This window comes from Rhyacophila brunnea, unplaced genomic scaffold (genome assembly GCF_057557595.1).
Source record: "Rhyacophila brunnea isolate RB1 unplaced genomic scaffold, BYU_Rbru_1.0 scaffold_15, whole genome shotgun sequence".
NCBI lineage: Eukaryota > Metazoa > Arthropoda > Insecta > Trichoptera > Rhyacophilidae > Rhyacophila > Rhyacophila brunnea.
In genome coordinates, this window is record NW_028232806.1 from 2,296,223 (window position 1) to 2,313,637 (window position 17,415).

The 17,415-nt window shown below is 35.5% G+C and overlaps 1 protein-coding gene across 3 annotated transcripts; it reads left to right on the top strand.

Moving 5' to 3' along the window:
- The first annotated feature begins 808 nt into the window (after positions 1 to 808).
- On the top strand, positions 809 to 13,383 carry LOC147074783 (uncharacterized). 3 transcript variants are annotated; one of them, XM_085942645.1, is made up of 8 exons: positions 809 to 974; positions 1,272 to 1,420; positions 2,231 to 2,363; positions 2,965 to 3,154; positions 4,374 to 4,577; positions 7,552 to 7,668; positions 10,804 to 11,052; positions 12,799 to 13,383. In XM_085942645.1, the coding sequence occupies exons 1-8, from the start codon at positions 944 to 946 to the stop codon at positions 13,247 to 13,249; spliced, it is 1,524 nt and encodes a 507-aa protein (XP_085798771.1). In that variant the 5' UTR covers positions 809 to 943; the 3' UTR covers positions 13,250 to 13,383. The 3 variants fall into 3 exon arrangements, with proteins under 3 accessions (XP_085798771.1, XP_085798769.1, XP_085798772.1); XM_085942643.1 differs by having other exon boundaries at positions 921 to 1,100; XM_085942646.1 differs by lacking the exon at positions 809 to 974 and having other exon boundaries at positions 1,132 to 1,420.
- Positions 13,384 to 17,415: the final 4,032 nt, after the last annotated feature.

Here is a 17,415-nt window from a genome sequence, read left to right on the forward strand (position 1 = left end):
CCACGGCATAATAGTCCAACGCTTAAGCCGCGCGGCCACCGTGAGCGTTATACATAATACGACACATCAATACTACAATATGTCATTGAATACCTACTATAACTAGATAATATATTCGATACACCACAACAGTGACTCGTATGAGAACCACGAGGGTTCATTTTTGCTGTAGCCCCAGCTCCACTCCTTGTTGTTTCCTTAGTCTTGTGGAGCTCCTTTGAAAAATACGAACTCAAGCTCTCAATTTTATTTTTAACCCCTGTTATCGACATGCCATTTGACTCGTATGCAAACCACGAGGATTCATGCTTGTTGTTAGCCCCAGCGCCACTCTTTGTTCCCTTTGTTTTATGGCACTCCTTGGAAAAGTAGAACCGTAAACATTTTATTTTTACCCCTAAAACTGACATTCCAAATTTTCCTACCAATAATATATAGGCATCATTGCGCTTCAGTTGGTTCGTATAGTCTTTATGGTTATATCCCATAATGCGCAATGTGCCCTTACTCTCAATAAAATCCATTGTAATCATTTCAGTCGACATTTTGCAAAAAATCGTAATATTCCAATACTAAAATGCATCCAATATGATCAAATAGACTCTAATAAATACATTTATTGACAACGCAACTGACAGCCAAATGCACGAACGACCCGAATCTTACCGAAAAAATACGAAGCTGCTGGGGTGTTGAACAGAAATCCAAGCCGGTCGGATTGCAGTGCGTTAGTACTTTCATCACAAAATGGCGGCCATTTTCAACCCGATTTCAAGGTCGACGACGCATGCCCTGAGTTCAATTCGTGAGACGTATGAAAAAGTCCCGAGTGTAGACCCGGCTTATCCGCCACCTGGAGACGCGCTCTCTAGGGGTTACAGACTACCCCGAGAGCAATACTGAATAGGGTATCAAATTTAGTCTATGACAGTATTATTTGTCTATGACAAACGATAGACTTTTCAAACGTCAAAGTGAGCATTAAAATGCACAATTTATGTATTATAATTTACAGTATTCCTACAGGATGTAGATAAAAAATGGGATTTAGATCTAACGAAAAATAATGAAACAACTTTGTATAGATTTGCCAATCTCCGGTTAGGCTTTTACAACTATTTCTGATAATAATATTAGAGCTGTCAAAACTAACTAAAGACCCTTTCTTTAGTCCACTTCATCAAAACATTTAGATATCATAACAGAATTATTGTTCAAACACTGATCGCTGGGTATTAATCTTGAATATATTTCCAATATGATGCTGGAAGACTTCGATTCTTCTGACGATGCGGAGGACTTTTGTCAGACTTGTATGTCTACAGATGAAAATAACCTAAAAGACATGATTAAGAAACATTATCACAATGGAAGATATGAGGCGTATTCAGAGATGCTTGACTATTGCTTCTGCATGCAGGTGAGAACCAATGATATTCAATTTCGAAAGAAATTACATTCCCTCAAAGAATAAATTTTTAAATGTACTTGAGGTAAATCAAACACGTGTTGATGTTGGTCATCTGGTTTAGTTTATGCCCAGTTTACACGTGCATGGATTTACTGCTGACAGTATGTATTATCCATGGGGATGTCTCTTCCATACAGCGATCGTGACCACTTAAAACATCAGAAATGCTCAATAACTTAATATAACAATACAATAACTATAACTTGATAACAAAATATCACAAAAACTCACACAGATACCAACAGGTCACAGAGCAGTGCGAGCCTAAAAAGATTTTAATGAAAGAACGATGACTGTTGTCCATGGGATGGTTACACATATCAAACTGTGTGGCATGTCATTAACGACTGTCCTATACTATAAAAGGAGTGATGGACTCTCAGAACTCTACGTAGACAGCATAACCATGAAATTGACCTCCAAAAACCTTACTAAATACTATACAATAAAACATCACAAGAACACTACACAAAATTAATGAATAAAGAAAATTAAAGATATACTTAAATGGAGGAACATAATTAACTGCACATCAACAGCAACATCAACTACAGCAAGGGCATGGTTATTTAAAAAAAAAAGTATATCTAATTATTGTCATATTTATATATTTTAAAATGTATATCAATGTTAGACAACAAAAAAATTAACCGAAATGTATGGGGGCAATTCAAAGTTTAAAATTGCTCTCATGTAAATTTTGCAGTTAATAGGTTATGCCCAAACAACACCCAAAAATTTGGTTTGGTTTTCTTTCAGTTGGGAAACAGTCTTGGCAATAAATCAGAAGACATCTACTTTATCTGCGAGACGTGCATCAAAAAACTGCGAGATGTTGTCAAGTTTAAGAGTCAAGTCGAGAAAGCGCAGCAGGAAGTCAAACATCAATACAGTAAGATATCTTATATCAATTGAAACTACAAAGATTAAACATCTATAATTGAGAGAGTAATACAAACTGCTACTGCTAAAAGTGCACGTTTCTGTTTTCTTTCTTTCTTCTTTTGACCATGTCCGATCCTAATAGGATCATATGGGCCTCCACAGAGCGGAGGTTTGTGTTAACAGATTTTTGTTTTGGATGTTATCCACATGCTCAACCTATTCGGTCCATACCCTGACTACAAACACAAATTGAAAAATAATATATTGTATATTTGCCATGCCCCATGATTCGAACCTGGGACCCACAACATTATAAGCCGATGTTTATGCCGCTCGGCCAGCCTTTTCTCCTTACAGTGGTGCATGGCATTGGTTGAACAATAATTATTGTATCAGTGCATAAACTCCAAAAGGTTAATCCGCTATAATAAGGGATACCATGACTTTAAACCTTGGAATTTTAAATATCTCAGACAGCATAGTTATAAATATAAACAAATGTCAGTTGGATCAATAGCTAAATGGGTAAGTGTAATCACCTGAACATTGTTTCTAGGAATTTTTCTAATAGGTTCTGAAATTATTCAAAATTGTTCCTTATATTTCAGGATCATCAAAATCGTCTAGAAATATGTCCACAGGTTTGGATTTATGCGATGATGATGGTTTGAAAACAGTCTCCAAAGATGATCAGCATGTTGATAGTGATTATGAAATTGACACTTCTTTCTCTGGTGACTCTGATTTCAAGGAGGACCTGCCACCCATCTCAGACGACATACAGAAAAATAAACATAGGTATTCACTCAATTGACAAAAAACAAACATGAATTATCACTCTTGATGTAATTCTACAATAATTAATAAATCGCGAGCCTAATACTACAATGTTCCAAGTGTTCATCTTTGACAAAACCCGAAGTAGTATTTATTATAAGATCCCTCATTGCTACTTTTGTTTTGCCAAAAACAAACACTTGGAACGGGCATGCCCAACTTGCGGCCCAAATGAAGACTTTTTGCAGCCCAATTGAAGTTTTCAAGTTACTATATTTTGCATTTTGGTAGTCATACAATAAAAAGAAATCGATCTCGTAAATTTACCACATTTATATTATATTTTGTGAAATTAGAGCTTTCTTGTTGTGATGCGTGCTAATAGTGAGCCAACCCGGTATATCAAATCTTCGATCAGTTGGACATTTTCGGATGTATTTGATTCTCCTTCCATTTTGAGTCGTTCAAAATGATCAAAAAGTTTAACAGTATGCGAATGAAACAAGTCCCGACACTCTAAAATAAGCAAACATTGACTCACAACACAGATTACAATGATAAAAAAAACCAAATCTTACCGGTAAATTACGAAATAATAATTTGCCAAAAGTCTACTAGTAATGATTCTAAGTGTTCATTCTTGACAAAACAAACCTTACAATGAAGTAGTATTATCAGCTGCCTCATTGTTACTTTTATTTCGCCGAAGACAAACACTTAGAACCTTACAGTTTTCCTCTGGCAAAATAGTAATGTATAAAACAATATTTATGAACAAAGACGTTGAAGAGAAACTTGTTTTATCAATATAGAACCTGAATGTATGAGACTTGGCCACCTTCTGAAGAGGTTTCTTAACGAGAATGGTTTTTAGTAATTCCCTCCTCAACCTTTTCGGTCCATTTTCTGGATTCAAACACACACTGAAAAAACAATATGTGAATTTGTCAGAGGCGTGATACGAACACGTGACTTACAGGCTTCTGCCACTCATCGATCATGAGCTAATTATTCAAATATGTAGCTTCGAATCGTTTCCCATTGCGGATTCAATTATAGCGAGCTTCACATTTGTATTCTGAGATTTATTTTCCACGGCTGCAGGGACATCTTACATTAGTGCTCACTCCTAATATAATGTTTTTATGAAATGTAATATTGTGTCAACGTATTATGGATTATGTAGTTATAAACATAATATATACCACATTCCGTATCAAATTGGTAATTATATTTTCAGCCAATCGAAAAGAAATAGCCCATCTGCGGAAAGTACAAATGGTGATTTTAAGCTGAAGGAAAGATTACCCCCCCCTGCGCCAATAAATCATCACAATGAGAAGCGGTTATCATCACACCCTAGCTCCCTTCAACAGACCCGTCCACCAGTCCAGAGTGGCTGCATACCAATTGATTACTCAAAGATCGACCAATCAAAATGCAAGTAAGAATTCTTGTTTTCTATATATTCAGTCTTTCATGATCATCAGCCAGGGTCGTTCCACTGCTGGATGACAGTGGCGAAGGGTGGAGGTAGGCTGTTAAGATTCGCTATAAATAGTGCACACTAAGCTATGTTAGTCATATTTATTTGTTTTTATTGAATTAAGACTACAATTTACAGATGGTGTTAGTTAGTTTTTAAAAATCAATTAAACCCTGCCTAAACGAAACCATAATAGATTTGGTCTAATTTGGGCAATACGACAAAATTGTGCACAATTTTTCACTCATAATTATTTGTTTTCGTTGGATTAAAACTACATATTACACATATTGTTGGTTCATTTTTTTAATTCATTAAGTCCTGCGTAAATCAAACTATAATAAATAAAAAATATTATTCTATCTATAAAATGCTCAAAGTTATGTATGATTTAATTGCATAATTTTAGATATTTTATTGATAGACGTGTATTTTTTGACTATTATCTATTATGGCTTGGTTTTTCAGGGTTTAATTGATTTTTTAAAATCTAACCAACATTATCTGTAAATTGTAGTCTTATTTCAATGAAAACAAATATGTATGTCTGAAAAAGTTTAATGTGCACTATTTATGGCGGATCTTAACAGCCTACCTCTACCCTTCGCCACTGCTGGATGAAGGACCCTCCTTACCTACTCTTTACTACTAGTTTTTCGCTGCCACATACATTTGTCGAATGAGTTCGTCATTTAGAATGATGCGTGGTTGGCCCATGGGTACCACAGTATCAGTGGCGAAGAGTGGAGGTAAACTGGATTCGACGTAAATAGTGCACACTAAACTTTGTAAGTAATATATAGGTATTTGTTTTCATTGAACTAAGACTACAAATTGCAGATAGTGGTAGTTAGTTTTTAAAATTCAATTAAACCCTGAGTAAACCAAGCCATAATAGATAATAATCAAAAAATATTCATCTATCTATTATTGTTTGGTTTTGGCAGGGCGTAATGAAATTTAAAAAACTAACCAACACCATCTGTAATATGTATTCTTAATTCAAAGAAAACAAATAAGTATGACTGAAAAAATGTGCACTATTTTTGTTGGATCACCCATGGCATACCTAAACTATTATTGTTTGGTTTAGGCAGGGTTTAATTGAATTTTAAAAACTAACCAGTATCATCTGCAATGTATATTCTTACTTCAATGAAAACAAATACATATTACTTACAAAGTTTAGTGTGCACTATTTATGTCGAATCTTAACAGCCCACCTCCACCCCTCACAACTGAACTGTATGCATTTGTCCATTAGTTGACATGTCCAACCCATTTCCATTTCATTATATTAACGGCCTCTATCACATTGTCTATTCTTGTCTGCCTTTTTGGTTTCTTTTGCGGTTTTTCCTTGTCACATTGCGCTCTTCATTGGTTTTTAAATTTTTTATATATTATGGGTCGAAGTACATTTCACTATTCTACTTGTCAAAACAAACTACCGGAAAGACCCAGCCCACGTGGACTGCGAGAAACCCTAAGAAAGCGTCAAACCACTGTCAGTACCCGAATTTGGTTATGCTTCAAATACACTCTATGACGATCGGTGATATATATGTCGAAAAACCCGTTTCTTATGTTGGCGTCCTGTGTCACAGGGTGTCACAGAGTGTAAATACGATGTCATAGCTGTCATACAATATGTATGTATAAATGTCGGAAAGGCATAGATTTGATCATAGACACTAAAACTCTCTTAGCATATATGTGCCCGATCGTCATATAGTCTATTTGAACCTTAAGTTCTAGAAAAATTATCCATCGGACAAATACCCCCAGGTTATTGACAGGTGGGTTAATCGTCAGGGCAATTTAACTATATAACTATATAACCAATATAACTAACCGAGATATATTGCATATTATACAATTTCATTTCTTTTTTTAGGTTAAACAAATATCAAACTGACATAATATAAAAAAATGTCAGCGGTCTGGTGCATGCGCAGCAGCTGTTAAATGTTAACTTACAATTTAGATAACTACAGTGACGTCCCGCGGGGGTAGGTAGATTGAGCGTCGCTTGGGGGCGGCAGTTACTCTAAGGGCGGCAAATCGAGGAGAATCATTAGATATATATAGGAATAGGTACTTAAACTCATTTAGTGCTAACACCGCGACTGGCGCGTTTGGAGTCGTTGGCCATTAGATATAATTAATGTGTTATTTAAATGTGGTAATTAAAAGGTCAGCAGTGATTGTGTTAACTTAGTAATAACGGAAATATCTTTCCATTAAAAAAATCAGCTTACTGGTTGGAAGCAAAATGTATTATGCAGTTCCACCATGAATTGACAGTTAACAAAATAAAAGAAAACAAAACGTATTAATCAACATAAAAAGTTTAACAGGACTGTAATTTTTTTGTCGGGTTCGCAATGTCTAATTTACTTCCTTTGCCCTTGTACGTCACGTCCTTGATGACCAGCAATGACACGTGCAGATTTGTGAATTATATTTGAATTATAGGTGGTCCATAGGTACTTATCTAATTAATTTATCCAAATATTTTTGCCAGTGATTCGCGAGTTTTGATAGTTGTCAGGTGTATTTTTAAATGTATCTGAAACCGTGGACTCGCAATGTTGTCTATTGAAGTAGAGATGGCATTTAAATTAGATTTTTTGGTATATATATTTTTTAGTAATGTATTCATACAACACATTTCTTAGATATTGGAGTCATCAAAGGATGATAAAAAATACTGAATAAAAATAGGCTGGCATTTTGGCGCTGCCTAAGGGCGGCATTTTGTCTTGGGATGTCGCTGGATAACTACATTATATACAGAATTTACCCGAGCGATATCCGTGTTATTTCTTATCAACAAAAAACAGAAAGGTTTTATCGTGTTAACTAGTTGGAATAGCCCTGTTGGTGCTGTATGTATTAATGTCTCTAAATATAGTCATTTTTGTTTCAGTCTACCGGGAGCAAGCAGTTCATATGCGCTACATAGATACCCTGACAGGCCACGGCCTCGACTAAGATTTGACAATGTGTTGCCATACAAGTTAGAAATCGGCCAATTGAAATGCGAGTAAGTGGTCTTCTTTTCAATATATTCAACAGCCTACCTATATTCCTCGCCACTGACATATTGTAACTACACTATGCACACTGTACACTAACTAAGAATAACGGATGAAAATTTACAATCATGTATTCAATTAAAAATAAGTAGCTATTTGCCATATATAGTAAAGCTATCAAAAGCGATGCATGGACGCTGTTCTAATTAATTTTTTTAATAAAAAATCTTGAAATATTTTCCCCTAAAAATCCATATATTATGTATATTACATATTATATGCGGCTCTCTGGTACCTTTGTTATCCTGTTTCCTTGACAATTTGGCTCTTCTCACTTGACAAACTGCAGACCCTTGGCCTAGAGTCATAACTCACATTTTGCAGTCATTTTTTAGTTAAATATATACCAAGTGATTCTAAAGGCATTAATCTATATAAAGAAAAATAGTTGGCTATCAAAAGTCACTTTACACCATGTGAAAATCGTTGACAAAGTCGACTGTTGGTGTCATAACTCACATTGTTCAATGAATAATAACCTAACCTTACCGAACAGAGAGCTCTATTACTTAGGAGTATTATATATATTTTAAAAAAATAATGTAAATCGAGTTACTCACTCATTAATATTCAAGAAAGTTGAATACTTTTCTTTTATGTAATTACAAAAAACAGTGTTTTCTTTTCAATTCTTGTTCAAGTTCTTCTTTTCAATATATTCAATGTTCATTTAATCATAATTCATCTTTTTACTTCTTCGTGGGTTCATTTACAATCCTTATACACTGGCAAATATTAATTTTCATGTTCCCACCAATATCGCTCATAACTCTCTCAGATCAAAACTAATAAAATTGTTGCTTGTGACGAACGCGCACATCTACAAGAGACACTCGCTTCTCGAAACGTCAAAATACTCATAAGTACTCTGGCCAGATGCCATTAAGCAAATATGTCATCAGACGCTGAAACAGCGATTGTTATGTATTGGTACTGCAGACATTTAAGAAGAAGGCGAAAAAATTGGATTCATCCGTCAATTAGGCATATATCAATGCACAGTGCATCATTTATTGCAGCAGAATGGCCACCGGCGAGCAGTGACGTCTAGATACGAATGGCAAAAATGGCCGAGTCAAGCGCTTTGTGCAGGCGCGCGATCGGCTTTATCGGCGTCCAACATATTCATGGAGTCGCTACTCGATCTGCCGCTTTGCAACATAAGATGTTTTTCAGTCGCATTCGACCAATCTGCGAAGCTCCATTTGACAACGTTTGTTATGTGGATGACGATGACGTCACATCGATGAATTCGACATGCGGCGCATGAGGCGAGTTCTGATGTGCGAGCCGGCTATGGTCTTCATAATACCCCGTCACAGGACGAATATGATGTTTCATGATGCTGTGTATCATGCGATTAACTTATTTGATGGCACCATAAAGGTTGATTTATTTTTTATTAACTATATCACGTTTTTGGACGTGGTAAATAGGTTAAATTTATAATTATTGTATTCATCATTTTACTTATGTAGTATAATAGTGTACACTAAACTTTGTCAGTCACCAATATTTTTCATCAATTATGGCAATTATAGGCAAATTTAATGAATTTAAAAAACTAACCAACACCATCTGTAATATGTATTCTTAATTCAACGAAAACAAATAAGTATGACTGAAAAAGTGTGCACTATTTTTGTCGGTGCGCCCATAGCATACGTAAAATATTGTGGTTCGAATTTTTTTTTTTTTTTTTCGGCACCATCTGCAAATTGATAGTTTATGATACACCCCTGTTACAGGCGGGCTTCTCCCGGTGTAAAATAATCATTTAGTAGTCATAAGTCGAAACGTAACCCTGACCTCTAGAAACGGCTTCATAAAACATCTAAACTGATTCCTTGCTCAACTACGTAATTTTTTTTAATTCATAAGTAAAGGCCTTCGTCCGGTGTGTGAAAATCATATACTGGGCGAAGGTGTAATTAATATAAATTTAATTTGATTTAAAAAGTATAAATGATGATGGATGAGAGAGATAATTTTAAGACTAAATATAAGTATTCATATATAATAAATTTTGCTGCGCTTGCCGGCAACGTTAAAATCTCCACGCGCCTGCGCCGGGGTGGTCCTCGTGATTCGTCAAATCAAAAGCATCACGCGATAAAATTTGGCAAATCACGAGGGTCCTTTTTGCTGGACGGCGTGGGTACGGGGAATTTGAAAAAGAAAAAGAAAAAGAAAGTCAGTAAGCGTCCCTTTTTCCAACAACTTATTGAAAGAACAAGAAACTTATTGTAAAAACAAAATATATAAACCTGTAAAGAAAATTTAAAATATAAGATAATACCAAGTTACGCACGAGACAGACGTGGTTTCATTTAATTTCTCCTCAACATAAATATATCGTTCTTTTTTTGTGAATCCGGGGTTCGATGTACACCTGAGCTAGCCGCTGGAACCCCGGACATCTCATATACTTTGGCACGCGATAGAACGGGACGGATATAGTGATCCCGCTCGACGTAAAATTTTGCGTGCTCGCATTAGTCGCACTTGACCTTCGCCTTCCGAGAAATGAGTCAAAGAATTGTGCATGTGATGGTTTCGTGCATTCGAGCAAAACTAAAATCTGGCAAACTAAACTTTCTTTTAAAATATTTTTGTGCGGGGGATGAAAACGCGCACATCTTACAGAGAACATTGATTAACACTTCATTTATTTATTAGTATAGAAAAGTATAAGTATATAGCAGACGTGGGCAAATGCGGCTCTTCGTTGGGTTAAGTGCGGCTCCCAATATCTCTTTATAAAAATATAGGTATTTTCTTTCCCCATTATGCTTGCATTTTCGCGTTTTCCTTTCTAAATGTTGTAAGTGACAAGATGCGTGTATTAAAATTTAATTTGTGTATTTAATACTACGTGAGAACGTGACTATGGTGTGACTCTTTATATATTTGAAAATCCAGACTGTGGCCTTCGTTGACCTCATGCATGCCCATCCCTGGTATATAGATTGCACACTATTGCCGCATTCTCATGTTGTAAATTTCGTCATTCAACTGTATGTTGAATAAACGGTAATCCAATTTTACGGTAGCGGTATTAATCATTATTTCGTTTTTTGCAGTTTATGCGAGGTAACATTCGAGACGAATCGCCGCCTTCAACAACACATGCCGAGCCATTTCCCCAATTATACCTGCGAAATCTGCGGCAAGGCGTTTGCCACCTATAAGCAATTCTACGAGCACAGATCATCTCATTCGCCCACGACGTACTCGTGCGATCTGTGTCCGGAAAGACAGTTTAAGTCTAAGGAATACCTCAAAGTGCACACGAAACTTAAACATGGAGATAAACTATTCAAACTTTACAAGTGAGATTGCATTTCAATATTAATCCTTTGAATTAAGTATGGCTGTACACACCTTATTTTAATCGTCAAAATTTTAATTTCAAATAAAATGTTATTTCTTTAAATATATAAATAAGTATACTACATAGATATATCGAGGGCTTTTTTTTAAAAAACAAAGGTGCCGGAACTCACTCCCTCTCACAACACTCACACTCACAACGAACTATTTACTTACTAAAGAAAATTATTTTCAATTTTCTATAGTAGTGTTTTTCAAATGGTGCTCGAGGTAAAATTGAGGGTATTCAGTGTACCAACAAACATTAACCAAAAAGTGCAATCATGCAACCACAAATTTTGTATTTTAAAATCTTAATACGCCTGAAGGAAACTAGCGCGTGATTTTTTTTACGATTGGAGCAAATTTGTGATGTACGTTTATCTCACTTATCCGTTCAATTCCCCAGGCTGGGGGCCATGGTGATTTCCAAAGTTCAGTCCAATTTTGTCAGGCAAAGCGTCTTGATTCCTTTTCTTAGTGTTAGAGTTTATGGCCGAACGTCTTCCTCTGAGTAACGCCCGATCAACATATTATTTTGAAGGACCAAAAAGGGTCAAAGGTGGTCCGACGAGTTTGATGAACAAAAGTCCTGAAACTCTTTTGGTCTTCAATGAAGCTCTTATTGTTAGGTAATAATTAGATTCATTTGCGAAACTTCGCGTTCACATTCACTTGCAGAAATGGTAGTAGAATTCAATGCATATATCAAACGCGATAGTTTTGTAAGCGCGAACATTGTTTCATCTAATTGCTTTTGAAACATTAAAAATACCTACCGTGAAAAAAGGTGCCGGAATGCCGTTCCACAACAAAAAAAAAGCCCTGTATATAAGTATAATACATAGATTTAATATCAATGATATGAGGCTACTATTTGCAAACACGGCTCATTCCAATGTTGTTGAAAAGTTAACCTTGGACGACATTTTGTAAAGAAAAATACACTTTAAGGGGGATGCTTATACCAGCAGAGGCACCTAGCGGAAAAATACGAAGCTTGCAATTTGAGACATTTTTTTGATAATTTACAATTTCAACTGTATATGTATGTAAAGTAATGTAAGTAAGAATATATGTATGTATAAGAATATTATGTATGTAAGAAAAATATTTTTTATTTTATTTTAATGAGTAATTTGTTGTATAGTTTATCCAAGTAATAATAGTGTAATAATAATAAATAGAAAAAGTGGGAAATGAATGAAAAATATATTTTCATAAAATGTTGGGAGCCACTGATCTTGTTTTTACTGTAATGCTGTGTGTCGCGACACACTGGTTGGGAAACACTGCTATAATGTGTGTGTAATGAAAGTAGTAAGTAATAGTAACAAAAAGAAATATTTGGAAAAACTTAAAAATCAACTCACTAATCAAACGATTAATTTGATTGCAGATTCGCAATTCATAATATTTTTTATTTGCTTTGAACCTAATGTATATTATGTTGACGTTATATAAATCTAACTAGCGACGGCAGCATTGCATTGATGAAAATGGAATGACAGTGTCTAATATGGCAATTTTCTCTATTAAATTTAAAAAACTGACGAACACCATTTGCGATTTGTAATCAAAATTCAATGTAAACAAATAAGTATGACTGACAAAGCTTAGTTTTCACCATTTATGTTGGATTTCCACAGCCTACCTCCACTAGCTGACACCATTGTAGTAATACAATATACAATTGTTATTTTTAGGTGCCCCACATGCGACGAACGTTTTGATGGCTACCACAAAAGACAGAAGCATCTAGTAGTCGCCCACGGGCAAGCACCTCAACGGTTTAAGTGTCATCTGTGTACCCGCGTTTTCTCAAGGTCTGGCCTGCGTTCAATGCATATCCGCGCCATACACCTCAACGAACGAAACTATGTGTGCGAAGTTTGCAGAATGGAATTTTTCTCAAAGCCTTCCTTGAGGATTCACATGTTGACACACACCGGAGAGAGAAACTTTGAGTGTACGGTTTGCGGAAAGAAGTATCTCCGACAGTACACCCTGACCGAGCACATGAAGATTCACACCGGCGAGAAGCGTCACGTGTGTGAGATCTGCAGCAAGGCTTTCACACAAAAGTGTTCTCTTAAGGGGCACATGGCTACTCATCATCGAAATGCTTCGAACGAAGAGTCTTCAACATTGGAATAAATCAACAATGAACAAACAGGGGAATGGAAAGTGTGTCACATGATGCACACGAAATATTACTTTGGTATAGCATGTTGCAGGCGACATAAACGCACACTGATGGTCTTAACAATTGGTCTGTTGGCCTACGCGCACATGGTAACGACTTTCAACATGTTCAAAACTTTCCGTTCCCCTTACTGTTTTACCATAAGGTTTTTTTGACAATACAGTAGTTATAAGCAGTGGCGGCTCGTCCATATGCACTGCGGAACTGCAGCACCACCAAGCAAATTGAGAAAAATGTAATAATATAATATACATAAATTTATGTATATTATATGAAAATATTAATATTATTTAAGTGTGTTAAGCTTGCCCACGCACCGATACATCCAATAATAATTATCTTAACAGCGATGAAAGTGATGCATTGCATGATTTCATGCAGTACCATTTTCGATAGAATTGGCTAAGGGGCTCGCCGCTCAGAGCTTAGTCTGGTACTGCCGCTTGGACAGAAATACTAATACGAAAATACTATTTTCGTGTTGCGAATGTTGTCGGGACAGCGACTCTGAGCTACTAGCGACGCGTGACGCGAGTCGCGACAGATGTCAAGAGCAACTAAAAGTGATAGACCTTCTTTCAAGGAAAAATGACAGAAGAATCAATTTTATAATGAAATAAAAACACTTATAATATTTAATTTTAATAATTTTGATGTTGATAGTAAAATATAATGCAAATAATCATTTATTTTTATTTTTAATCAACCGCAGCACCCCCAGATATAATATCCACGAGCTGCCACTGGTTATAAGTAACATCATTTCCTTTTATTTTGTACAGAATCATTCATATTTAACTTCTGTAAAATTGTTATCTAGTATATAACTTTATATATTATTTATTTTATGTTATATAGAATCTCCCAGTGCAATTTTTGTAAATCAATTACGGCATCTATCTCTCTCATAAGTGCTTTTCGCTTGTGCCCGTAGCCGGGCGTAGCTGATGCTCTCTCCTGTGTCTTCCACTCGCAATTAAGTGACACCAATGTATTTAAGCACCTCGAGATATATGTACCGCTATACTGTAACTCGACTGTGTTATGCTGACTAGAATTTCTTGTGCAATAAACGCCTGTTCTCTGCAATACTGACTTCTCACTAAGAACCCTTCCTGACGACCCATGCGTTAAAGGATATGTTACTATGTGAAATATAGGGGGCAGTGGGGTGCGATCCATAGATGATGGGAATTTGGTGGAAAGAAAAACATCTTTCAGTTTAGGTGAATAGGAATATTCTCAAAAAGGTGAAGGAACACGTCAATATAATAATATGCTCCAAATTAATTTGTATGATTTCTTATTAAAAAATTTAATGTTCAATACTTACTCCAAATTCACATTTCCCTTAATTTATGTTTTTTTTTTGTCAATCCCTTAATACGTAACATTGGAGGTTCACTGTAGAGCAGTGGTCTCCAACCTTTATGTTACTACGCCTCCCTTTAAAAATAATCTAATCTTGGCGCCTCCCCCCCTTTATTTCATTAAATAATACAGACACTTTTTTAACACACAAGTTTTTACTACTTACTTATATCAAATTCATTTTTTAATTAATTTTTTTTTCATGCGACGAATGAGCTTGTTTATTACCACAATCAATTTTAATAGAAGTCAACCAAATTCATCATCGTTCATTGACAAAAATTGATGGATTCTATCATGAGCTCCACATAGTGAATAGGGCCCACAGGCCAGGATCTTTCACCCATATATTAAAAATATTTAATAATCCTGAAACAAAGCAGCGCCGCAGGCGACTTTTTTACTATTAATAAAATTATATGAAAAATGCATTAGCAAACTAACCAAGAACTCAGGAAATAGATTTTTGTTTGCTTCAATATATCTGGCGTAGAAATCATTTAAAAGTGGAGACATGTATTATTGTTATATTATATTAAAGAAATCACGTCAAAAACAATTTAAAAAAAAAATATCACACCCTGCCTACACGCTTCAGTTGACACTTTAGCTACGAGTGACATTTAAATTTGAGGTTATTGTTTTCATGCAACCAGCGGTCGTTTTGTGCATTACCGAAACAGAGCGTTTGCAAAAGCGCCATTTTTAAATTTCTCCGCTCCAAATATTTTTTTAATAGGATTTAAATATATGTATTATATATTAAAATAAACATTCATGCACTGAATTTTCAATGTTACGTTAAGATATGAACTTTTATTTATTTGTAGATATTATGGTATAAAAAATAATGTATTCAAAAATTTTGGCGCCTCCCCTGGCAATAGATCGCGCCTCCCCTGGGAGGCGCGCCTCCCAGGTTGGAAACCGCTGCTGTAGAGGGAAAACATAAATTGGGGATAATATAATGAATTATTATTTCATTAAAAAATCTTACAGTTTGGTTTGGAGCATTTTATGTCAACATATTCTTTCGCCTTTTCGAGAATGTTCCTTTTATCTTGAACTGACAATGTTTTTCTTTGCTGACACTATGAGAAAAATTTTACAAACAAAATGTAAAAGTTAATATAAATAATAGGAGAGATAATAATAACAAGTGTCCGTAACATTCGAGCCAAAACACAGAATGAGAAACAATAACCACCCCTAATAGGCTAAAATAAAAGATTGCACACATGCATGGTATAAGTCTGGAATTTATTTCAATGATTGCCATGACATATTCAATTGAATGTGTTCAAATAAATACAACTTTAATTGGACTGAATATTTCAAACGTAAATTGGTGGAGGATAAAAACATAAAACTGGTAATAAAATGAAACCGGACTGTAGAAATTACACGCAATTAGCTAGACAAACCAACCAAAGCAACCCAAAAAGAGCATTTTACTAAATTATAATTATTATTTCAATCTCTCCAATATATTATGCATGCCACAGCTCCATACCATGACCAAGAAGCATATTTTAAAATATGACACCAAAATATTTGGTCTAAGGGTAATTATATTTTCATACTTGCTAGGTATATCAAATTATTATAATACGAGGGTGGGTCAATAAGTCCTTAGAAAAGCCGACAGGTGGCGCGACTAGTACTGTAAGCGGTTTGTTTTCATGCAGCGGCACTACCGATTCAGTATGCTGCAAAGTTTCAATCAGATTGGTCGGGTTGTTGTGTGTTTCTCGTACATTTAAAAAAAAAATTTGCTTGTGGAAAATGGAAAAATGGAAAATGGAGAAAATTGAGTTTAGAGCTGTTATTAAACATTTTAATATAAAAGGGTTAACAGCAAAGGAAATAAAAAATGAGTTGGATTTAGTTCACGGCATATCTGCTCCTTCACTTGCAACTATTTATAACTGGTTAAATGAATTTAAACGTGGTCGTACATCAACAAAGGATGAACCACGCTCAGGACGTCCTGTAGAGGTGACTACACCAGAAATGATCAATAAAATCCACGATATGGTGTTAAGTGACCGAAGATTAAAGTTGAGTGAGATAATTGAGGTTACAGGGATCTCAAAAGGTAGCGTCATTTCTATTTTACATGAAAAATTGGGCATGAAAAAATTTCTACAAGATGGGTGCCGCGTTTGCTCTCAGTCGACAATAAACGCAATAGGGTGGTGGCCTCTAAAGCCCTGTTGTCGCTCATGCAACGCAATCCGGATGAATTTTTTCGTCGCTTTGTGACTGTAGATGAAACATGGATACACCACTATACTCCCGAGACGAAAGAACAGTCAAAGCAGTGGATTGCGAAAGGCGAACCATGTCCAAAGAAGGCGAAAACCGTAAAATCAGCTGGTAAGGTTATGGCTACTGTATTTTGGGATGCACGTGGAATTATTTTCGTTGACTATTTGGAAAAAGGAAAAACAATAACAGGGGATTATTATGCATCTTTATTGGACCAGCTAAAAAACAAAATTGAAGAAAAACGGCCTCATTTAAACAGGAAAAAAATCCTCTTTCATCAGGACAATGCCCGTGTTCACACATGTTTACGATCAATGGCTAAAATTGAAGAATTGAAGTTCGAATTGGTCGACCACCCACCGTATTCGCCAGATTTAGCCCCCCCAGTGACTTTTTCCTTTTCCCAAACTTAAAAAAATGGCTAAGTGGACAATGTTTTTTTTCAAATGAAGAAGTCATCGATCGGACAAATGCT